The 24,898-nt window shown below is 40.0% G+C and overlaps 1 protein-coding gene across 3 annotated transcripts in view; it reads right to left on the bottom strand.

Annotated features, from left to right (window-relative positions):
• Window positions 1–24,898, bottom strand: part of ldlrad3 (low density lipoprotein receptor class A domain containing 3) — a 129,189-nt gene that overhangs the window by 37,402 nt on the left and 66,889 nt on the right. Inside the window, exons 3-4 of one of the 3 annotated variants that reach the window (XM_015964831.3) lie at window positions 22,649–22,774; window positions 16,321–16,452 (exon numbers count right to left, since the gene is read on the bottom strand). In XM_015964831.3, the coding sequence (XP_015820317.3) occupies window positions 16,321–16,452; window positions 22,649–22,774 (258 nt within the window). Of the gene's footprint in view, window positions 1–16,320; window positions 16,456–22,648; window positions 22,775–24,898 lie in introns of all 3 variants that reach the window. The other 2 variants (XM_015964830.3, XM_054733219.2) reach the window with 2 other exon arrangements.

The following is a 24,898-nucleotide window of genomic DNA, read 5'->3' as shown; positions in this document are numbered from 1 at the left end:
CCTCGATGGCTTTGCTACCTATTCTGATCTCCCATCTCCATCAGCCTCCCTCTCATTCTCCATCCTTGTCCCCTGTGCTTTCCTTCCCTCTTCCACTCCATTGTCTTCCCACTAACATTTTTACCTTTGTTTTTTGTTAGCCAATATTCTACTCCCTCACCTCCCATACTGTCAACTCACACATCTATTTCTCACATTCTCTGGCATGCAATCTCTCTTCTCTCACTCCAGGGTGCTCTTTGATTTCTCTCATTGCATTTAAGCCCTTCTTCATTTGGGAGGTCCCTGATGGATACATTCAAGCCACACACATACATAAGTTCTCAACCCTCTTAAACTATAATTGCGGGGTGGGTTTGTGTTTCTATTCACCTTTGTGTTGACCATAAAATAAGAGCAATCATGTTGGTAGGGAAACCAATTATTTAGATTTAATGATTAAAACTGGGTCAGCTTCTGTCAGATTACCCAATAAATGAATGCAAATCATGCAGTTATGTGTATAATTATGCACCTGAAATATTCAGTGATCCAAATTCTTTATTGTGTCAAACATAGTGAGTCAAATCAGTAGATCTGACTTACTGGGCATCAGCAGATGGTGTAAGTGGATTCTTTTCAGCTAGCCCCCCCCCCCCCCCCATTTCTGCTTTCAGTGCATTATGGTGTTCAAAAGCTCCTCAGCTTTTGAAAACAACCTCCAAGCTACCAGCCAACGTGTTGAAACATGGCACGCTTTGATGAAGATTTGGACTGGGGAATAAGACGAGCCATGTGATTCTTTCACTGAATGGGTGTAAATACCTACAAAGTGGATGTTTACAACATTCATAGTTCTTGCATGTTTGCCCACAAGAAACGCCCACAAAGCTTTGCTGCTAACATCCTGGGTGTAAAACCACAAATGGACTGGCTTCAAAATGCACAAACAAACACAAAGTGCTGTTTCATCCTTCATGAGATGCTACAGCAATGCAGCCACACATCCTCTAACACTCACTGTCCAACCAGGACAGCCAGTCAGTGTAAATGAGTATAAATGAGCAGTTTAAAAAGTCATTTCTTGTGATAAACTGTACTGAGACACTAACTGACTGTTAATCGCTCAATTAAAATTCAAATGCATTTATAGAACCATAAAAACAGCACACAAGAACACACACACACACACACACACACACACACACACACACACACACACACACACACACACAATGTAAAAAAGTCTCAGAATTGTATCGTCTGTCCTTTGATTCTTGCTAATTTTCTTTCCTTTCCACTTTTCCTGTCGGTGTGTTTAGCCCAAATGGTGAAATGACCAAAGCACATTTCCCTTTTTAACCTACGTTTCCAAAGCTGATGAAATTATAGACCTCTGCGGAAGTTCCTTCTGCCTCATTTTTTTTTACAACAATGAGAATTAGATAAACTCTTGACAGGAGAACTGCAAATATGGAGTAAATTCAATACTCTATTATCAATAAAAAGCTGGTAAATGATCAACAACTTAAGAGCATTGTTACTCAAGGTAAAATGGTAGACAGTTAGCATCCTGTGACCTCAGAGTTGATTGTTTGTTGTTTCCTGCAAAGATCGGCATCTGTTTTTGTTCTTTTCCACTTTCATTTCACATTTCCCATAAAATAAAAGATCTTCAGAATGTTTGGACCCTCTATAACATTGAGCATCATTGTTTTCCCAAGATCACTACTAATATTCTTTATTTAATTGTTTCTTATCATTGTGCTGACTAGTGATGCACCGATATGACATTTTTGGGCCGATACCGATATCCGATATTAAGATCACTGATAACCAATATTTGCCGATACCGATATACTGATATTAATGCTTCTAAAATCAGCAGATTTTGTATAAAATGAACATTATTAAAGCTGAATTTACATTATTATGTAAACACACCACACACATTTACACTTCTGAGATGATTACACATGACACATGACACACCACCCCCCTCACCTTCTGAAACAGGCAAACAAATGAAGACGAGATGGAAAAAATAAAGTTTGTTTAAACCCACCTGTTTTAGATCAGCAGAAACTGCTGTAATTAAAATGCTAACTTTTGTTGATGATGCGTTCATTTACAGTGGGTACAGAAAGTATTCACACCCCCGTCAGTTTTTCACTCTGTTATATTGCAGCCATTTGCTAAAATCTATTAAACTAATTTTCTTTCCTCCTTAATGTACACACAGCATCCAATATTGACAGAAAAACACAGGATTTCAGAAATGTATGCAGATTTATTATAAAAAAGAAAAACTGAAATATCACATGGTCCTAAGGCCTAGTCCACACGTAGCCGGGGTTTTTTAAAAACGAATATCCGCCCCTCCAAAAACTTGCATCCACACCACCTCGTTTTAAAAAATAACTCTGTCCACACGTACCCGGATAAATACGTTGTTAAGGACATGCCAGACCTGTAGGCGGCAGTACTTCCCCCATTCTTAACCTCGTCCTTCGTCTGTGGTCTTCCGCAAGGAGCAGTAATTCCGCTTGCAAAAACAAACAAGCAGAAAGCGCTTGGACAATTGGTGGATCGGGTAGTGACAGAGCGCAGCTCTGAAGGCTTCCATGATGCCGGCTAGTGTAAACACAGGTCGCACACGTGATGTCAGCATTTTTTTGTTGCGGAAAGTGACGTTGCGGACCTTAAAACTCCGGTTTTGTCTGTCCACACACAGACACCCAAAACGGAGAAAACGCAGATCTTCACTTTGGCCGGAGTTTTTAAAAAGATCCGTTTTCGTGTGAAAAAACTCCGTTTTCGTGTGGATGACAGGCCAAAACGTAGAAAAATATCTACGTTTTGGCAGATCCCCGGCTACGTGTGGACAGGGCCTAAGTGTGCAGACCCTTAGCTGTGACAGTGTGCTTTCCATTTCTTCTGATCATCCTTGAGATGGTCCTATGCCTTCATTTCAGCCCAGCTGTGTTTGATTACACTGATTGGACTTGATTAGGAAAGCCACACACCTGTTTAAATAAGACCTTACATGCCTTTGTTAAGAGGCATGAAAAAAATCTTTCAAGCTAATTTGTTCTCCAAATTTGACATTGCAGCTTTAATGACATGATTGAAATTATTTAAGGGTTTTACATCATTATTCGGGTCACATTTACCTCTTTTTAAGGTATGACAAACTCAAATGAATTTTAGTTTAATCTGATATAAAACATCTACTAGGTAATTTTGCCAAAGGAATAAAAATGATCAATATTCTTACCAAAATTATTAATTATATAGACACTTTATTATTAGTGAGTGTGATTAGAGCCGCTGACATTTTACTAAATGATCATGGATGTTTTTCTTTTGCCAGAAGTTCCTTCCATGGTGGATGGCACACACACAAGCAGAAACTCTACAGTATTTTGTGAGTGAGCAGAAGTGTGTTAGGCCACCTTCTGGAACCGCACCATTTATAACTGAATTTATGCTTTTGTTTCTTGATGACTTGCGTAAGATAATTTCAGTGAGTACAGCAACTTTTTCCATCTGAAAACTCGGGCAGACTTGAGTTATAAAGCAGCTGACTGACTCAGCTGCCCGCTGTGAGGGTGGGCGCATTAGACATGCTTGGAAAAAAGATAATACGGTCATAAAAATAGTGTGACGGAAATTAAATTGAGCTCTGGACCTTTAACCATCTATGAAAATGTCCAAACTTCTAAAACATTCATCAAAGCTGTCTAAGATAATTAAATCCTATTCATAGAATGTCTTAGCTATGATTTCATGCTCCCTTTTAGTTCCAACTTACTTAGTTTAAAAAGGCTAAATGAGAATTTTCTCTCTTCTTTTGATCTACAATAAGAGGGAGTCTAAAAATAATGTAAGGAGTAATGAAAACATTTCAAGGAGAAACCAAAAACAAGGAATGATTACATTTTTCTTTTAAGTTCCTTTCGCTGAACACTGGACTTATTAAGGACTCCATTAATCATTTTTAAACTTTTAGAAGAAGCAGTCCTGCAAAGAAGTGTCCACCACTACATTAAAGCAACTAAGGATTTGAGCAAAATGACTAATGTACCGTCAATATCCAGTATTGCTGTGGCTTAAATGCCTCTTGGCCTTTATTTGTCTAATGTGTTATTTTTCAAACAAATGCAGCGGCCTCTTGAGCCTTTCTGGAGCTTGCCCAAGGTTGAATAGACAGCCATATTTTTTCAACTGGCTAAGTACACAGTGAGAGGTGCTATAAACAACTGAGATCATTTAAATGGTGTTCTTAGCCAACCGTTCAGTTGCACCAAAAGGCCAATCTTTTAGACCAAGTGGCCAAATATTGGAGTCAAAGTTTAGTTTAATACACTCACATGCTAAATATTGTATCGGTAAAAGGAATAACTGTGGTCCTTTGGGAGGATTTATTTGGAAAGGTTATGAACAATTATATGTTCATTATATACGAATCACTTAATATTTTGTGTGTTGTTGTTATTGTTTTAGTAATCGTGTTTGTTATTCAGTTTCTGAACGGTGAAGGTCCAAACCAACAGATTGTTAATATCACTTGAGGCTTACGTCATCATTTTTAAATTAGACCCTGTACTATCGTACACCTTGGCAAAATACGGAGGAAGCTATACAGTACTAAAATTTGGATACCGCCCAAGCCTAATAAAAATATACATATATACTACCATAGCTGTCCAAAAGGTGACAAAACTAGATCCTGCCTCACTGTAATGGCTTCCACGAGATTAATATCAAACACTTAAAAGTCCAACAAGATCTAAAGAGACTGGATGCACTTGATAATTAAAATTATGTCATCCAACAATATAAAAACACAGTTTCCTGAGAAGCTAACTCCCTGGGCCTAATTGTCAGACAAACATTTGTTTTAAAACTTGCACAAATCCACCGTGCATTACAAAATTATGAGATATGTTTCAGGACAAAACACTACCTTCACTTCCTAAATTGTCACAGATTAAAAATTGTTTATTCAAAGAAATATCAATGTTAAATGATAGTCATCATCCTGCATTAGTTCCAGATTTTCCTAAAATAACTAGTTCTGCTCTGGGAAAGCTCTGCAGGCTGTTCTGCAGCATATATAACACTTACCCCCACACTGTCTGGCACTGCACTTCTATTCAACGCCTTTAGTGTAAAATCGTTTAATCAGCACGCTTTACATTTTCAGCAAGTATTCAGAGCATAAAGCAGCCAAAATGTTTGGCACGTCATTTGGTGTGATGATAACTTCCAAGTTAGAAAGTGTAACAGCAAGGACTTGTCCTGCAAGTTAATCCACTGTGGAAATGATGAAGTGAAAGTATCTATGACATTAAAAAAAATATATATAATAATAATAATTTAAAAAAAATAAAAAAAAAATATATATATATATATATATATATATATATATATATATATATATATATATATATATATATATATATATAATTATTATTATCTTTTTTGTGCAGTAAATAGATAAAATGCACAAAACCTCATAAAACCATTAAATGATTTATTGTTCTCTCCTTAAAGGTGTGGAACACTCATTTAATTAATACATTTGCAGTCTTTTGTAGGAATGAGAGCCTTGTAAGTCGTATTCGAGGGTAAAAAAATAAAATAAAACACTGGTGCACCATTTACAGGAACTAGAAGTGAGCCACATCACAGCTGAGTTTCATACGGTAGGATTTGGATTCTTACTTCCTGATATTAGGACATCTCAACTCAGATTGGATAACAGCAAAATGACTCTAGCACTGATTTGCCATGTTGATGTTACATCGCAACAAATAACACAAGTCTGGAGGAGTTCTGCTGTGTGGTGGAGTTTCTAACGCTAATGGTTTGCTTCTACTAGCCGAGTCGTTCTCTGCTGTTTCCTAGACGCGAGTCAAGATAGGTGAGTCCATGAATGTTAAGTGACAGTGTGACGTAGATCTGTCAGGCTTTTCTAAACCTAGAGTTTCACCGTCTGTTTCCTATCAGAAGCAAATGCAGGAGATAGGTGTAGGAGACTATTTTCATGTTCAGCCTGCATGAAAATCTCAGACTGACCAATTCTAATCAGAAATAACATTTTAAAGATGTTTTTTAAGGGTTCCTCACCTTTAAGAGTTTAGTGTTCTGTTTTCGTTTTAGTGATGCTTTATTTATTTTTCAGTTTTATTACAAATTACACTAAAAACATTAAGAAGATACTGGACGGTTTTGGCTTTCTTTTAGTACCCCCAGTGTAATAATAACATTAATAATAATAATAATAATAATAATAATAATAATAATAATAATAATAATAAAGAATAAATTAAGGCAAAAACAGCAGAGGAGCTATTGTTTAGAGTGAAATTCCTCCACTACTCTATGGGTGCTCTCTGTTACTTGACCAGCATCACCATGGTGACTAAAGGAGGACAGTTTGGGAGGAAAAGGTTGTTAATTTAGGAGAACTTTAAAAGAGCAATGGCTGACTGGTCCTGATTCAAGGACAAGGACGAATCACGCAGGCTCTGGTCCCCAGAGTCGCCTCCCTGCAGCCACATTCAATAGCTACGAAGCCCTTAAACAACAGCGGCCCTGAAGGGACCAGCATTTTTTGAGTTGGAGGGAACAGACAAAACAAACATACACAGTTTAAGGACAGAAGGCACACTCACTCAGAACTGGACCTATAACCACAAAACTCAGACGGATCGCAAAGAAACAAGACGCACCAACGCACCTGACCTTAGGCCACCTGAAGCAGCAAAACCTGAAACTTGCCTACATATTAAGCCCACACCTGATGTCATACAACCCCACCTCTCCATTTGTACTTGTCAAGTGCGCGTTGGCTCTGATAAACTGGCACCATTACATTCCACTCCCACACCTCAGTCTGCTGCCATTATACTCTCCTACACCATTTCACGCTGCCTCCCACGGCGTTCTGATGCTGCCAGCAGTACAAGTGCTGCTGACAAAGGTTTCCAACAGATCAACACCACGGCGGCGCACACACACCTCTATCACAAACACGGCAAATAGAGTAATTTGTTATTTCAATCTGCAGCACCTATATTACGTGTGTGTGGCAGCAATCAATTGGAAGGATACGGCAGTGTGGGCAGCTATTACCAAGCTTAAATGATACCAATGCCGAATATGCGGCTTTTAATCACTATGACAGTCTTTTGTTCTTCATATACCAGACTGCCACTATATATTAATGTCTAGTTCACAGGCAGAATTAATGAAGAGACAGGGATTACTGCTAGGTGTCAGCACAGTCATCTTCGATGTCCCCCTTTTTAAATTACTCGTGTTTATTGACCCTGTAAATGGCAGCGCTGCGGAGACGAGTTGTCAAATGCAAAGTGGTTATGCAAAACAGCAGATGCGACGCCGGTGAATCCATCGCAAAGTTCTTACACGGCCTTAGGAGGATGTAACAAATAGAAAGCTGGAGATTACTCTGTGGGAGGGGAGCATTCCTGGAGTTTAGAATGAGAGATTCGATGTCTCAGGGTGCACATTCACGGCACAAATCAGAGCTTAAAACTTTTACTTCTTCTGGGTGGAGATAGAAAGGGTTTGCGGAACTGTGCCTATGGTGAGCAAAAAAATAAATAAATTAAAAAAAGGAGTTGCATTAGCATGCAGTTGTAAAATTACTGTTAAAACACACCCTGTTCCCCAGACGAACACTGTGAAAAGAAGTAATTTTCGCCTTGAGGCTTATCAAAATGTACAAAAGAAACTGACAGGTTTAATTATAGAGTCATGTTCTCAGGGTGAGCAAAAAAAAAGTGCTGCCTAATTTCCCAAATCTTAAATTTGGTTTATTTCTTCCAAAAAACTAATCAGCGTCAGATTTAATGTGTTGACATTTTACTCGTAGTGTAATGTGTGAACCTGCAGGCTGAGGGATACAGATGTATATTGGATGGTGTCTCTAATCAAATTTTCTTTCTAGAGCTGAAAGTCACATTTGCTTTTATTCTACAGTCTAAAAGTCTCTGCCGGAGTTCAGATGCACTCAGCTTCAGCTCCAAGTACTGAATGTTGTTCATCCTCTCTCAGATACACCATATTTAACCCAAATATCCTGCTCTCCAGTCTGAGCCCATCATCTGGCACTCAGACTGTTCTGCTCTCTCACAAAATCTTTTGCTCTTCGTGGCTTTTTGCTCTTAGATTGCAGTCAAACAACCCAGTGAAATTTACTTCAACCAACAGTGTCAAGTGTGACCAGTAAAATCATTGCTGCCATCTAACCGGTGTGTTTATTGTCTTTTTAAGTGTCCTGCTGCTCGACTAAGTGGGATTTAATCATGTTCCCCATCCAACAATAACTATGTAAGGTTGGGTTCTGTAAGGTCAATAGTTTTTAATCTTTCTGTCATGTTGCCTTTGTTTGTCATAGAAAAAAAAACTTCACTGGAGGAATCACACTTTATTAGTGTTTTTTTATAAAAACATTTTGAGCATTTTAGGGGTTCATTTGTGTTTTTAACAGTGCAATTATTACATTGTTATTGAACATGTTATCATATTTAACTTGAAATAACATTAAGTTAAGGTCAAAAGGAAAAAAGGATCCCCCTAGTGGCTTTCTACAGGACATTTTAAGCCCCACCCCTTCCATGTAACCTGTTAAAACAAATAAATTAGACATAAAAAATTCTTCCAGATGGTGACTTTTGTTGATTGACATTAGTTCTTGCATTGGTGCCGTTGATGTTTTTTTATTTTGTATTAGTTTAGATTGTATTTCTTATGTTAAAGAGGAAATACACTCAATACATTTGCTATGTTCTAGTATGAATGTGGGGGGGAAAAGGGTTAGGGCAGGATTTGAATTCATTTATCAATATTTATATACGGTTCACCTCTGATTGGCTAAGAGCAATGTGACTATCTGTTTGCTCTTCTTGGGTAAAAAAAACACAATGTTGATGTTTTATCTCGACTAATAACACAAGCCCTATGGTGTTTAGAAAGTGCCAAAACACTTGCACGAGTTTTCTGCATGTGCGGGTCAAACATTGCTCGCATAAACGTGACATGCGCAAGAAAGTTGCAAGTCTCGGTACAGGCATCTACAAGTGACTGTGAGTCAGACTGGCAGTGACACACATCTGCGCAACACCCTCACTGCGCGCTGGGTTGCAGAGTCCTCGCCGAGTTGCCGAGTCCTCGCTCGCTCACCTCGCACTCTGGAGGCGGGGCCTGTAGCTGATCTGCTCTGTCCTCTGATTGGCAACTTCTGTCCTCTCCCAGAAGGGGCAGAAACCGCATGCACGTGTTTTGGCACTTTCTAAACACCACAGTTGAACATGTTCCAACATGTTTTACAGTTGCTAATGCTACTGGCTGTGAAATCAACATAGCTTTGTGTGGTTACAAGCCACGGTCAGTGAGTCCACGAGTGCTAATTTACAGTGTGACGTAGATCTATCTGCCTTTTTCTGACCTGAATGTTTCCCCATTTATTATATTCCACAGGCTAATGCAGGAAATGGAAGTGCCCTGATGTTTACGACTATAAAACATCTACTGCTTCCAAAGCTCCTGAAACCAGCCGAGATCTCCTGAAGCTCCCACATTCTGCTTTGACCCTCTCTTCTTAGCCTCACATCATTTACTCTTCCACTCACGGCTACTTTTCCACTCTTCAAAGCAGCTCTCCAGAAACAGAAAAAGAAATTGACAAATAAAGCTTCTTGGAGAAGGTGTGAGCATTAATCACCATCACAGTCCACACAAGACACAACAGCTAAAACTGTTTGTCTCATGCTAATTAACGGATAATGAGAGACACTGACTTTGGCTTTTAAAATCCATTATGCTGCAGCAAAAACACTCAGGGGACCTCCCTAAAACATATGCCAGCTGTAATCATCACTTCTTTTCATTTAGACTGGCATTCCAGTGACCTTCAGATACCTTTATCTGGATGATTGTGAGATTTTATTCCCCCTAAAACTTCTCCTTTCGGTTTCTTCCTGTAAACAGGGTGGAAGAATAGGTGGAGCGACCAGGAGCTTGGCTTTAATGTGCTTTTTTTCAGAGGTACAATGCTCAGCCTCGGGGCTCAGATCGAGACGGATGCAGCGCTCATCCTCTCCTGCTTATTGGTATCCCTCACTCACTCCTATTCAAATCCCTGTCTCTCACTGCCAACTCACCTGTCTATCTTTGCTTACTTCCATCCTCTGGCCCCATTGTTATTCATCTTTTCCTGCGACTCCATTTTGAGTTCACAATGCTATGTTTCTGTAAAGCTCTTTCCATTTTCTTTATCCATGATATCAATCCTGATCCTTGTAGCTCACTTGGAGATACAGAAACGCATTTATGGAAGATCTTGAACAGTTATGGCACACCACCAGCGATTTTGCTACTTTTTCTACATTGCAGTTCCATTTTACTGTCAAAATTACTCTATTTTTACCTTTCATACCAAAACAGCATTCAAACTGAATGTATTTTGGGCCACAGGGGTTATAATAATGTGTGTAAATGACCAATGATGTAAAAGTGCTTATCCTGCTCGACTTATCGGCTGCATTTGACACTGTCAACCATGGCTTCCTTTTGACCACACCCTCTAGCATGGGCATCACAGAGAAAGCACACACCTGGTTTGAATCGTACCTCACAGGACGATCATTCAGTGTATCTTGGCTTGGACAATCCTCTACCGTGCAGCATCTTGCCACAGGAGTCCCCCAGGGCTCTGTACTAGGACCTCTTCTCTTTGCCATATACACACCTCACTGGGTGAGATCATTCGATCACATGGCTTCTCCTACCACTGCTATGCAGACGACACCCAGCTCTATCTGTCATTTCCACCGAACGACCACACTGTCTCTGCACGAATATCAAAATGTCTCTCTGACATATCAAAATGGATGAAATCCCACCATCTCCAACTCAAACTCTCTAAAACTGAACTACTTGTCATCCCAGCAAAACCATCCATACAGCACAATATCTCAATCCAGAATGATTTCCTGTCTCTGGCTCCTTCAAAGGCAGTTTGAAATCTGGGTGTTGTGATTGATGAACACCTGACCTTTAAAGATCATGTTGCCTCTGTTGCTCGTTCATGCCGCTTTGCGCTGTATAACATACGAAAGATCAGACCATACCTAACACAACATGCCACCCAGCTCCTGGTGCAATCTACTGTCATCTCCCGCCTCGATTACTGCAATGTCTTTCTAACTGGTCTTCCAGGCTGTACTGTGAGACCTCTTCAAATGGTCCAGAACGCAGCGGTGCATCTGGTCTTCAATCAGCCAAAAAGAGCACACGTCACCCCTCTGTTCATTGAGCTCCACTGGCTATCGCTAGCAGCACGCATCAAATTCAAATTGCCAACACTAGCATACAAAGTCCGAGATGGTACGGCTCCCATCTACCTGAATCCTCTTGCAAAGGCTTACGTCCTGGCCCGGCTGCTCCGGTCATCACGTGATCGTCGGCTAGCAGTGCCTACACCACGCTCAGGACCATCCAGACTCTTCTCATGCATCGTTCCACAAATGTGGAATGACCTTCCAAGTAGGGATGGGTACCGAATTCGGTACTTTTTAAGGTACCGACCGAATTCCATAGTACCGACCGAGCACCGATTCACGTCATTTCAAACGGTGCCTCGTTTCGGTACCAGTCCTTCATAACTAGAACTTGCCTAGACAGCTGCGCATGCGCAAGAGCGTTATGTTGTCGGTCCCTGAGAGTGAGTTGTAAACAGAGCAGCATGGTAGAAAGAACGCACGCTGAAGCTTGGGTCCACTTCACTAAATGTGATGGGTAACTGGGTGATGATGAAACCAGCAACAGACAATGATCTAAGTGAGACATCCTCATCTTAATCTGCTCCGGTAGGTAAATAAAATGTTTAAGATAACGTTAGCTTGATATGTTAGCTTCCGTTTCGCTAATGGTGCGTTCGCTTTCTCCTCGGAACTCCGAATTTCCGACTAGAAGAACATGAACGCGTTCTAAAGTTTGGCTTCACTTTACTAAATGCGACAGGTGATTGGGTGAAGAAGAAACCAGCGACAACGATCTAAATGTGAGGCATCATCGTTTTAATCTGCTCCAGCATTTAAATAAACTGTTTAAGATAACGTTAGCTTGATATGTTAGCTTCCATTGCCACCGTTGTTATCAGCTAATGGTGCGTTCGCTTTCTCCTCGGAAATTCTAACTTCCCAGTAGGAAAAATCAAATGAAAAAAGACGGCAAAAGGAATGAAGATACTCAGTAAATTTAGTTCACAGTAAAGATTGTTTGCTTCAGTTTAATTATCAGCTTATAAAACTACAAGGACGATGTTAAAATACAAACAGTTGAATGTTATTTATCGTGATATTTATGAAATATTGTTATATATTGAGAAAAATATATATTTAATTATAAAAGAGAATTAAAATAATAAACACTCAAAAGTATCGAAAATTGGTACCGTTAAGTACCGGTATCGATTCGTTGGTACCGGGAATTAGTACCGGATCGATTCAAATGTCAAAGGTACCCATCCCTACTTCCAAGCACTACCAGAACAGCGGCTTCCATTTCAATTTTCAAGAAACTCCTGAAGACCCTGCTCTTCAGAGAGCATCTTCTAAACTAGCACCCTCCTCCCTGCACCCTTCCCCCCTCTCTACCATCCACTCCTTGTTCCCTCCTCTCCATGATTGATGTCAAGTTGTTTTTGTTATTGATGTTGTTAATCTCAAGGGCAACATGCCGATTATCCCTTGTAAGTCGCTTTGGACAAGATCGTCTGCTAAATACATAAACATAAGTAAAAATGCTGTTATGAATATTAAGAAAAGTACAATGTAATCTAATTATGTAGAACTTTTTATTAAAACATCTCAACATCTTTGATTTATTTTTCAGTTTCATTTATTCTTTTTCCAGTTAATTTCTGTGCATTTTTTAATAAGTTTAGGAACAAAAATCTGCTCCATCAAGCAATTTTGAGCTAGGATTTCATCTGAATCCAAAGCATGGCGACGAAAACCATCATTTCTAAGAGCCATAATCATCTGTGCTTTAGCAAACTCCACTGACACTGAACCAGAAACAAATGTGATTAAGTAATTATTAGTAAGTGGAGGGAGGGGCTGAGCTAAAGGAGAGAGGAAGAGGTGAAAGTGAGGAAGATGCTATGTTCAGGTAGCTTAGAGCGGATATTGTAGGCCTTATCTGTCACCTGCAGGTCTGTGCTTATTATAGAAAAAGGCAAAGTCAGAGCAGAATGTGAGGCCGGTGTGTGTGTGTGTGTGTGTGTGTGTGTGTGTGTGTGTGTGTGTGTGTGTGTGTGTGTGTGTGTGTGTGTGTGTGTGTTGGAGTGAACAGCAGTAATGCCCTCACTTCCTCTACAGCACAGAGCATGAATATAGAAATAAAAATATTAAAAATAAATTAAATATTGCATTTCTTTGATGTGTTTTCAAGACCAGTGGAATATGGAGCTCACACTTTATCGGTCTTGCAATTCAGGGGTTGCTACGAGTTTTTTGCAGCAAAAACAACCGGGAGAGCATTTAGGTCTCTATTTTGTCTTTGCCATACATAAAAACACAATCTGAGCTGACATAAAGTTTTCGGGAATATAACAAAGCAAGCATCCAAACTTTTTCTGCCATGATCATGCTCCAAAGCACTTTTTTGTGCAAACTCAACTGAAAAGGTATTCAGTTAAAAATGGATGCAGACAGATACAACTCACAGCTCTATAACACGTTTTATCTACAGAAGCATTCAGAGAAATTTTTTCTGTCAACTTTATAAAAATTTTCACAAAAACTGAATAGATGTGAGCATGAACATTTTAGGATATAATGCATCAGAAAACTGAGAACGACCGACAATGTTTTCTCTGAAACGGTCAGCGGCCATGATTTTGTCATTATGGTTTATTTGTCCACAAAATTCATATAAGTCACATAAGTTTCATAAAATTTGTTGGAGAGGTGTCACATGGCCGCAGAAGAAAAATTCTGACGTGCTTTTGATCATTTTCTTAACAAGAGCTGCTTTTCTGAAAATCATTCCATGTTAAGTTTCCTACTTGTGGTTTAATAACGTCTGCATTTGCTGTGAAATTCGCTTCCCGAGAGTCCGTTCCCTTCAGAGGATTCGTATTAATTGTGGGTTGTGGAGTTTGCATTGTTCACTCATGCACAAGGAGATGAGGCCCAGTGGATACGGTTATCGATCAAAACGTTTGCATCACAATAACGCTCTATTCAGCATTCTGTGCTTCTGCACTGACTTGGTCATTGAGAAAAGAATGAGGTGGCAATTAGGAACTGACTCGAGAAGTTAGAGTAAGGAAAATAATTACCGCACACAAGCATGATTTACACAAATTAGTCAGATAAATGGTTCACAGCCGATTAGTTTTTCTTCCTTCAGGAAAACATACATCTTAAATGTTTTAAAATGACATTTACGTTTTAATGTTTGGTGAATGACTGCAGCAAAATGCAGACATTGATGCTTACGTTTTTGGCTTTTAATCAAGCCTTAAAGGGACTTTATGGAGTTTTGAATTTTTATGCTCGCGATTGCCCCCTCAGGCCAAAAGCGTAACGGCAGCTTCAATAGTAGGCTCGTGCACGAGGCGCGCATGCTGTACTTGCACACTCCTGAACGAAAATAACAGCTGAGACAGTCCCTTGTGTGTGTGTGTGGCCCGGAGGACAGAGGACAGGAGAACGCGCAGCTAATTAATTAAATAATTTGGTTCTGTACCTTTCTCTTCAGCACAGCCGACAAAGGTTTATGATGGGTCAGTCCTCCGTCCTGCGTGCTCAGATCATTGCCTTCCCTTGCTTGAAAAATTGTTCCAAAATGAAAGTTGAACCCGCATCTTTTTTATCTGTGAATTCAATGCCGTTTGGAGAGTCTCGATTAAAAATTTGGGCATCTTACTTTAAAAAAATATACCATTAATGTAAAAAAGAAACTCTAATTAAACAATCTTCGCATCTAGAATCGAACCCAGATCCTCTGCACCAAAGTCCGACATCTTACTAGGCGAGCTAGATGCACCAATGATGTACTTTGAATGTGTAACATTTAAATCCCTAATAATAACAAACAACGTTCAAAGAACGGTTCGGAGGGCTATGCCTGAGCGTGAACGTGCATGAAGCAGCCTGCTCGACCCGAGCAGCTCTCTTTTTCTGTGATTTTACAGAAAAAGAGGCAATCACAGTAAAAATGCCAGGGCTCATTCTACAGGACCAGGGCATTGCAGGAGAATGCATTAAGAAGACATTTATTATTTCTACATATGTTTTGGCTGTCAAACTTCCATAATGCCCCTGTAAAGCTGCTATAGCTATTTTGGAAAACAAATGAGCTTAAAACATATTTTCATGTCTCTTAACAGCATAGACATGCTTTGAAATCTGTCGATCAGCATTTTCTGACAGCAATGGCTTTGTAGTTTTGTCAAAGTGGAAATAAACTCCTTAGACCTGAACTAATCTTTAGCCCATTTAGCCAAAAAAAAAAAAACTGTGAATTACAGCTAAAACCTAAGGTGTGAATAAATGTAATTCAATACCTGTAATACTATGTAAAAACCCTGCAACAACACAGAAATAGTGATTTTCTATTTACTGGTCTGGGGTTTTACAGCATAAAGAAAAGTCTGTCAAGGTCTTCCTGAAGGTCTGTCAAAGAAAACGTTGAAGGACCTTCTTGAGTGTTGGACTTTGGCTCCCTAGAAGCAAATTATAACGGAATTAGGTCTAGTTTTACTTGTGTGTGCACCAAGTTTAGACTAATAGAAACCACTTGCTTTCCAGTAAGTGCAGTTGAAGTGGTGACAGAAATCTCTGTCTGTGTCAGCATACATGCCAGACTTTAGAGTACCTGCCAGTGGAGAAGATTTATGCAGCAGAAAGTGTCACGATCATCGTCAGGATACTGTCATACGTGTTAGGAGGCAGTTCAGCACAGTGTCATCAAACCTCACCCCAAGTTGACGGAGTGTGAGAGTTAAACAGGCATCTCCTTCAAACTTGGCAGACCAGAATCAAAGCAGTGTTTGCCTTCTCTGGATCTATAAGTGGCTTTGATGGGTCTTTATGTAACACAGGCAGCAGAACACTTGTTTTTCCAAAGATTTCTACAGAAATATCAGCTGATGTGTCACAAAAAGCCACAGAACCATCCAGCTCAATTCCAGATGGATTCCAACAAGCTTCTGGCTGATTGCTAATCTGAATATGAATTTTAGTATTTTTCATGCATGTGTGACATTTTCATACATTTGCCTTGAGGGTGTACCTGAGGTAGTGAGGCAGAGCTCTTCATCGCTGTTGTCCTTGCAGTTGTCCTGACCGTTGCACAGGAAGCTGCGGTCAACGCAGCGTCCGTTTCGACACTTGAAACGAGCCTCCGAGCAGACCAGGGGGTTCCCTGCTGTGGACGAGTCAAGGCAGAGATCGAGCGCAAACAAAGGCGATGTTGGACAAACAGGTTATTTATGAGTAATTTAAAGGTGTGGAACACTGAAAAAAATATTTTTCTGATTACAGTTGGTAGGGCTGCTCAATTAATCAAATTTTAATCACGATTACGATCTGAGTTTTGAACGATTATAAAAACAAAACAAGCCGATTATTTGCTCCTCCCACTTGCGCTGCCCTGAGTTACAAATGAAGCGCTCCTCCCACAGTGTTGCCAACTTAGCGACTTTGACGCTATTTCCAACAGCTTTTCAGACCCCCTTCTTGACTTTTTAAATCTTAAAAGTACCTGGCGAACATCTGAGAAACATCTCTGGTAACCCTTAGCTACTTTCTGGATAACTGTCGTCGACATTTCCTACAAGTTAGCTAAACACTCCGCCTGAGCTCCGGACCGTTCTTCAGGACATGAGGAAAGGGAATGATGTAGTGATGTGTCAGTCGCTAAAGAAACGGCTCTCAGAGCCGGCTCCTTGTTGGAGTAACCAGAGTGAGTGACACACACACACCGCACCTGCGGACTCCTGAGGCACTGAAAACGGCTAAATGTGCATGTGCAGCACGCTAGACACACGTGCAGCTTGCCCCTGATTGCTGTGAGACCGGGTTAGGGGGTGGGGGGTGCAGCTGTGGTTGGGACAATTATTACATTAACTGATGGACTTGTAAATAAATTGTTTATAAATAAGGTAGAAATAGATAGAAATAAGTTCCTCACGCTGATAAATAATAACTAATCTCTATGAGGACACCTACAGCACCTTGACATGACTAAATAAATGTTATGCAACATTTTGTGCACATCAATTTATTTGCATTTATTTGTTATAAATGCCACTGTATAATTCTTGCTGTCAGTATTTGCAAGATATTGGTATTTGGGTCTGTACTGTTAGACTTAAATGAGTTAAACCAAGGTCTATAGCCCTTGGGTCATAAACTATGAGCTGTAAGTATAATGGTCTTTTTATACGGAATCAGGAGTTATTTTAGTGATCATCTTGTTTCTTATTTATTTTTGTCCTGATTGTGCCCTGAGCAATTTTATGACTGAATAAAAACAAATAAAATCAACATAAATCAAAAAATCGTCTTAAATAATCAAGATTTCAATTTGAGTCACATTAATCGCGATTATTATTTTTGCCATAATCGAGCAGCCCTAACAGTTGGTGACTCTGAGTTTTTCATGCAGGCTGAACATGAAAATAGTTTCCTACACCTATCTGTTGCATTAGCTTCTGATAGACGGTGAAACTCTAGGATTTGAAAGGCCTGACAGATCTACGTCACACTGTCCCACTGTGCAAAGACCTAGTTTGGACATCCTACACACATGGTCTGGATCGACAGACTTAATATAGACATGATCTGCACGTCCATGCGACGTTGACCGTTTAATGTTCATGGACTCACCCATCTTCACTCATGACGGGGAAGCCTGTTGATGGTTCAACATCCAAGAATCAGCAGAGAGTGTACCGACTAAACAAAGCTAACTCTTAGGGCCGTGATATACTTGCTGTTTGACCTCGCGTCAGGTATTTGCTGCATGCACAGCACTGTGCTGCACGTAGTAACGGGGTGTTCCACGAGGGGGCGCACTAGACTACTCAGACTGGACAGAGAGCCAGGTTTGTTGGTACAACCAAAACAAACCTGGCGTCAATAGAAAAGATCAGTAACTGGTTAATTTTCAGTTCACGACAGAAAAAAAGGCAGCAGCGGTATCGAAGATGGTGTGAAAGACCTCTAAACCAGAAACGGAGTCACCATGGTGAGTGTGACTTGCTCGTTTTGTCAACTCCACCTACTGGTTACTCGTATACTCGTTTGGACGTGTCGCATAAAATTTAGAGGATACACACAAATGGCGCTTCAAATCAACGCAAGTAACGCGTGGCAGCCATTTTAAACACGCGTTTGTGTTGTCAAACAGCAAGTATATCAAGGCCCTTAGCATTAGCAACTTCACCACACAGCAGAAGCTCCTTCAGGCTTGTGGTATTTGTGGAAATAAAACATCCACAATGCAAGTCAGTGGTAGAGTTGTGTTGCTGTCATCCAATCCAAGGCAAGATGTCCAAATATCAGGAAATAAGACTCCAAAACATGTCGTCTGAAGCTCCAGAGACTACTAGAGACCACTGAAAAGGTATTGATTAGAAGAAGAAGAAGAAGAAGAAGAAGAAGAAGAAGAAGAAGAAGAAGAAGAAGAAGAAGAAGAAGAAGAAGAAGAAGAAGAAGAAGAAGAAGAAGAAGAAGAAGAAGAAGAAGAAGAAGAAGAAGAAGAAGAAGAAGAAGAAGAAGAAGAAGAAGAAGAAGAAGAAGAAGAAGAAGAAGAAGAAGAAGAAGAAGAAGAAGAAGAAGAAGAGTGACTGTTAGGGCTAACAGCCTGGCCATTGGGATGCAGGAGTCAGGATCACCCAGCCCTGGTGATCAGCCTGACACCGCCCCTCCTCCTCCTCTCTTCCAGGCTGCTGAGGAGCACAGCTGATCTGAATCCTGCTGGTGACCCACACCTGGATCAAAAGGCTGTGCCTTCAGCAGTCTGGGAGGCAGCAGTGCAGGGGTTCTGCTGTCCTCTAGGCCACATTTTGTTTTCAACCCCTTTGATTGGAAGAGTTTTAACTGTAAAAGTTTTAACTCTAGTGATCCACATGGATCATTTGTGCATGTCACCTAGTCTTGACTGTGTTTTAAGGTTACCTCGGATTTAGCTTTTAGACTTTTATCAACTTTGTTGTGTTTTTGAACCACCTTCAGTTTGGTAAAACTTTTAATAAAGTTTGAATCAGGCATTTTAGTTGATAAGTTGTCTTTTAACTGTTAACCTTATAGTGAATTTTTCGTTTTGCATTATTTTAATAATGCTCGCCATCTGTTTGCTCGTTTTTAGAACCTTTTACAACAAGTGAAACCATTTTAACTCCACCGACGCATTTCTTACGTTGCCCCCTCCTTCACATTTTAACACCTCCTGTCGGGGACGTAACAGTGACCAACACCTTTACGGAATAAAACTGTAGTTGTTTTGCTACGTTGCTAGGAGCAAATTTAGTTTATTTCTGAACTCATTTTCCATCTGCGTCACTAATTAATATTGAAATAAAAGATATAACTTTATGTGACAGACAGTTTCTGAGGGCAAGTGAAACACTTACACCTGTGCAGGCTGGTTGAATAGTCGATAATTGTACACTGATACAAAATAACACTGAAACACTGCTTTTGACACCATGCGAGATGTTGTTACTATTTAAAATTTTTTGTTTTGACTTATTTAAGCTGTTTTTGTGTGTTTCAATGCTGTTTTTTATCTAGTTTTTATTCTTATTATTGGGCTGTTTTAATTTAATGTCTCCTGTGTTTTATTTATTTATTTCTCTTTGCTGCTTTCTGTTTATTCTATTGTTTTAATGTATTTTCTGTACAGCACTTTGTTCCTGTGCTGGGTGTTTTAAAGTGCTTTATAAATAAATGAACTGAACTGAACTAAAAGACAAAGAAAACCCTCACATTTCCAATTCTTTCTGAGAACCACCAATCATTTTCAGCTCATGTTTGGGTTTTTGTCTTTGTTCTGGCTCCTGAAAAATGGGGGCATAATTATCTTGTGAAAATATCTGGACAGTTACACAGTTATGACGCAGTTTGTGCTGTGACCATAGGGCAAAGCTCCATTTAAATGGAAAGATTAGATTCATGAGCATGGGCTCTGCAGGCAAAGAACCGTGTCTCTGACAATGGAGGGTGGTTGGGCTGATTCTCGTTTCCCACTGGGGGGGGCAGCAAAGAGGTCGAGTGAACAAACTCCATACGGCACCTTAGGATACAGGCTTTTCAAAGACATTAGGATGGGTCAAAATTAAGAATATAGTAACACTGTACTGGCCACCTGTCACTACTATCAGTTTTAAAGTGTTGATACATTTATTAACAATGAAACATGATGGTCTCTGAATCACCCTTTCATCGTTAAATAAAATACATGAAAATTAACATTTAGACAATAATATAGAAACAGTATCAGCAAATGTAATTTTTGTCAGAAATATGCATTTTTGTCAACCTCTGGCTTTTTAAATGTGTGTTAAGTTAAAGTCTTTATTCTAAAAATATTTTACACAGCTTTGCTTTAATTCAAAATATATATTTTATAGATCATCGCTGTGGTATTTTATTTTTATTAAAATAAATTCAATTCGGTGTGTGTGTGTGTGTGTGTGTGTGTGTGTGTGTGTGTGTGTGTGTGTGTGTGTGTACGATTTATATCATTACAATGCATGTCCAGATGTTAAAAGGACCAATTTCACTTTTTTGCAATTTTTTTTTCAAATATAGTTGCAGTGATCTATATTCTAAATTAACGCCTTGTGAGTCGATCTCTATAGGGGAAAAGAGCTCTGGCGCTCCTGTTTCAGGAACTAGATGTGAACCAGAACAGAGGTGAGCTTCAGATGACAGGATGGAGTCTTACATTCTGATATTTGGACATCTCACCTTTCATTGGCTATAAACAATGCCACTGACTCTTTGCAACGGTGATGTTTTGTCTCCACAAATAAAGTGAGGCTGAAGGAGTTATGCCATGTGGTGGAGTTGCTAATGCTAACATTTAGCCTCTACAAGGAGAGATGTGCTCCGCCCTTTCCTGAACGCTAAATCAGCAACAGCCTTCCCCATTAGGAGCCAAGGTGGGTGAGTCCATGAACGCTAATTTGACAAAGTGATTTGCATATCAGTGGCTTTTCTAATCCATGCATTTCTTCATCTATTTTCAATATGTGGCTAATACAGGAATTAGGGGTAGAACACTATTTTCATGTTCAGTCTGCATGTAAAACTCACAGTAAATGGCAAAATTGTAAAAGGCCTGTATTTGTGTAGCACCCTCCTAGGGTTATACAACCACACATTCACACGCTGCTGGGAATGAGCCACAGCTGCCCTGGGGCGCAATGACAGAGGCGAGGCCTGCCGAACACAGGGACCATCGGTCCCTCCGACCACCACCAGCAGGCAAGGTGGGTTAAGTGTCTTGCTCAAGGACACAACAGCAGCATTCTCTGGTTAGAGCCGGGATCGAACCTGCAACCTTCTGATAACTGGACAACCTGCTCTACCTCATGAGTTACTGCTGTCCCAGAGTGAGCAGTCATTTTCTAAAATAACAAGTAAAAAAGAGTTTCTCAGTTAACTTGGCATTTAATAGCCTGATAAAATGTTTTTATTTACAGCAAATGTATAAATTATGTCAGCCGAAACCCCCATAGCTAAATGGGCAGTCATCTGATGGAGAGCTTGTTGTATACTGGATTCTAATTTCAGAAGGAATTTGATGGTATATTAAAAAAAATAATTCAACCCTACTTTCAAGTTAAAACAAGTTCTGCTTGGTGCAGAACTCTGTGAGGACACCTTTGAATGAAATACGATGTTTGTATGCGAGCACACCAACCACTGAGCGACAATCACTTCAAGGTTTCTATAGGAGTGATTGACTGCTTTAGGGATGAATTTTTTTATGAGTCTCAGAGCAACCCTCCAAATACGTCCACCGGCTGATTATCTGTTCAGAACATGATCCCATTTGCAGATGTATTTGTGTCCACGGCAAACATAACACGCGCATTACAACTCAATGACATGCGGTGAGACACACGCTGCTAAACCAGCCTGTCTGACTGAGAAAATGCTAACAATAACGAGCAGGCCACTTTCTATAACGCACAAAATAAGAAAAACATTCTGATTTAAAACAAGAACAGCTGCTCTCACCAGAGCTCTAATACAAACAGCGTGCTGCTAATAGGACGATGTGAAGCAATGCAGCAGTAGTGGTTCTGTGGTTCTGTCCCAGTTCTAGAATCGTTGTGGAAATCAAAAAAAGAACTTCCGCATTTGGTTTCTGATTTTAAACAATGTCCCAAACTTAAACTGAAACAAACACAAATATCCCATTCAAGGCTTTGCCAGGATGCTATTTTAACATGCCACATCAGAAGCATGATATTTGGAACTCTTCCATCCATAAGCTGTTATGACTAGAGGATAGTGAACGTTGGAACAGATTGTTACTTCTAGTGACGAAGGCCTGAAGCTTATCATGGTGACTGAATCTGGGTGTCGTGTGTGAGACTCACTGCAGTTCTCCTCGTCGCTCCCGTCGGGACAATCACTAAAGCCGTTGCAGCGGAATCTCCCGATGATGCAGTGGATACCATTAGAGCAGGCAAAGAACGTGGGAGCACACTTTGACTTGACCTTAGCTACAAAGACAAGAGGAGACGGAAAAGGGGGGGGGGGGGGGGGGGGGGCAATAGATCAGTTTGTGAATTATGGGGAGATGGAACAGCAATTTTCAAAGCACGACATTATACTTTACAATGGTATTAACCTTGGCCAAGATGCACAAAAGAAGGAGAGACCCACAAAAAATGCCAATGTTGTTTTTCTTTCCATTTTCCTGGTTGAAATACAACTTCCACGTTTGCACACTGAATACCTACTTTATGTTAATGTTATTCAAACGGTGGAACAAATGGGTTGTTATAGAGGTACATTAACATTCAGCACCTTTAGTTCCATAAGTCTTATCTTTGCTTTCCAATAAATATGATGAGAAACGGGCGAGATTGTGAAAGCACACTTCCGATTAAAGAAGGCGAGTTAATGACAGAAGCAAAGAGAGCAAACTGTGTGGGAGAGTGTTTGTATGGATTCCGTCATCGATCAGTCTATAAGTAGGCCATGGGTCTTATCTCCAAGGACAGGACTGAGACACAGCGACGACCCTGTAGAACATCAATGCCTGTCGTACTCAGTTTAGCACTAATCGCTAGCTTTTAGCTCAACTTGATCTTCCCTGGCGAAAAGATAAGAAAAAAATAATTGACTTCAAAAAATAAAGATCCTTATTCATGTTTGACCGCTGAAAATAGAATGTTGAAGCATCCCTGCAAACAGTCAACGTCGCATGGAAGTGAAGACCATGTCAATATTGAGTCCATTGGTCCAGACCACGTCTGTAGGACGTCCAAACTAGGCCTTTGCACAGTGGGATGGATGTAAAGGGATTGGGAACTACTAAACACAGTACAATTATTATTTTAATAACACTTCAAATTCACCAATCTTTGCTGTAATCCTCACCTATGGTCATGAGCTTTGGGTAATGATCTAAAAAGAAGATTGTGAATGAAAGCATCGAAAAAGAGTTTCCTTCGCAGGGCAGCTGGGCTCAGCCTTACAGCATCTTTTCTTTTTACCTCGACCACTGAGGTGCAACCAGTAAATACATATTTCTTTTTACTGGTTAAGCAACAAGAAATCTGTGTCTTTTATTTTGAAAGTTGTTGAAGGTTTTACGCTGCTTTCATGTTTGATTTCCTGTCTGACACGAACTGAACTGCTGAGCTTGACACGCTTTAGAAAAGAGAGAAAAATGACAAATCCTCACGACTCCACAAAGACTCCACGCCCGGGGGAAACACACCCATTGACTATAACTGCAGTTATTAGCTGTTTATTACGCTTTGCAGATGTTACGGGACAAATGCGCCGTCGGTGAAAAGCCGGTATTAGAACTGCGACATTGGGAGAAATTCATAGTAGAGCTGCTGCTCCCATTGAGTTGGTCTCAGCATTTGGTCAGAATTAGAGCTGTGTTGAAAATAAATAAATAAAATAAAAATTCTTATAAAAATTGCCCAAATATTTTATTAATTGATTCACAAGTCCAAAAGCTGATTTGATTGTTTAAAATTGGGTGTTTTAGGTCTGAAAGGGTTTTTACAGTTTCCAACCAGTAAACTCTAACTCACCCAGTGTTCTTTCATTGGAATCTAAAGTGTTGACACGTACTGAGTTTTGAAATACAGAAACATGATCAGCAAATGCAATGCATATTAAAGAAAACCCAATCTTTTTGGCAGAAATAGGCGACTTGTCCTACCCTGGCTCTATTTTCCATGTAAATGTGTTAAATTAAAGTAATTATGTGTCCATGAATGTCAGATATATAATTAACGTTACAGCTCAAAACACATTTTAATAGCGCTGACCCATGTGATTTCTAAATTGGAACGGATTGGATTGGATCGGTTTGTGATAATTGATTTTAACTCTTGAAAAAAGGAAAAATATCAAACACTTTAGGGCGGCAGTAGCTCAGGAGGTAGAGCAGGTTGTCCAATAATCAGAAAGCTGTAGGTTTAATCTCTCTAGCCAGAGAATGCTGCTGTCGTGTCCTTGGGCGAGACACTTAACACTCTTTGTCTGCTGATGGTGGTCGGAGGGACCGATGGCACCTGTGTTTGGTAGACTTCATCTCCGACAGTGCACCCAAAGGCAGCTGTGGCTTCATCGTAGCTCATCATCACAAACGTGTGAAT

The sequence above is a fragment of the Nothobranchius furzeri genome, chromosome 4, assembly GCF_043380555.1.
Source record: "Nothobranchius furzeri strain GRZ-AD chromosome 4, NfurGRZ-RIMD1, whole genome shotgun sequence".
Taxonomy (NCBI): Eukaryota; Metazoa; Chordata; class Actinopteri; order Cyprinodontiformes; family Nothobranchiidae; genus Nothobranchius; species Nothobranchius furzeri.
This window is presented reverse-complemented; position numbering and strand designations above follow the sequence as displayed.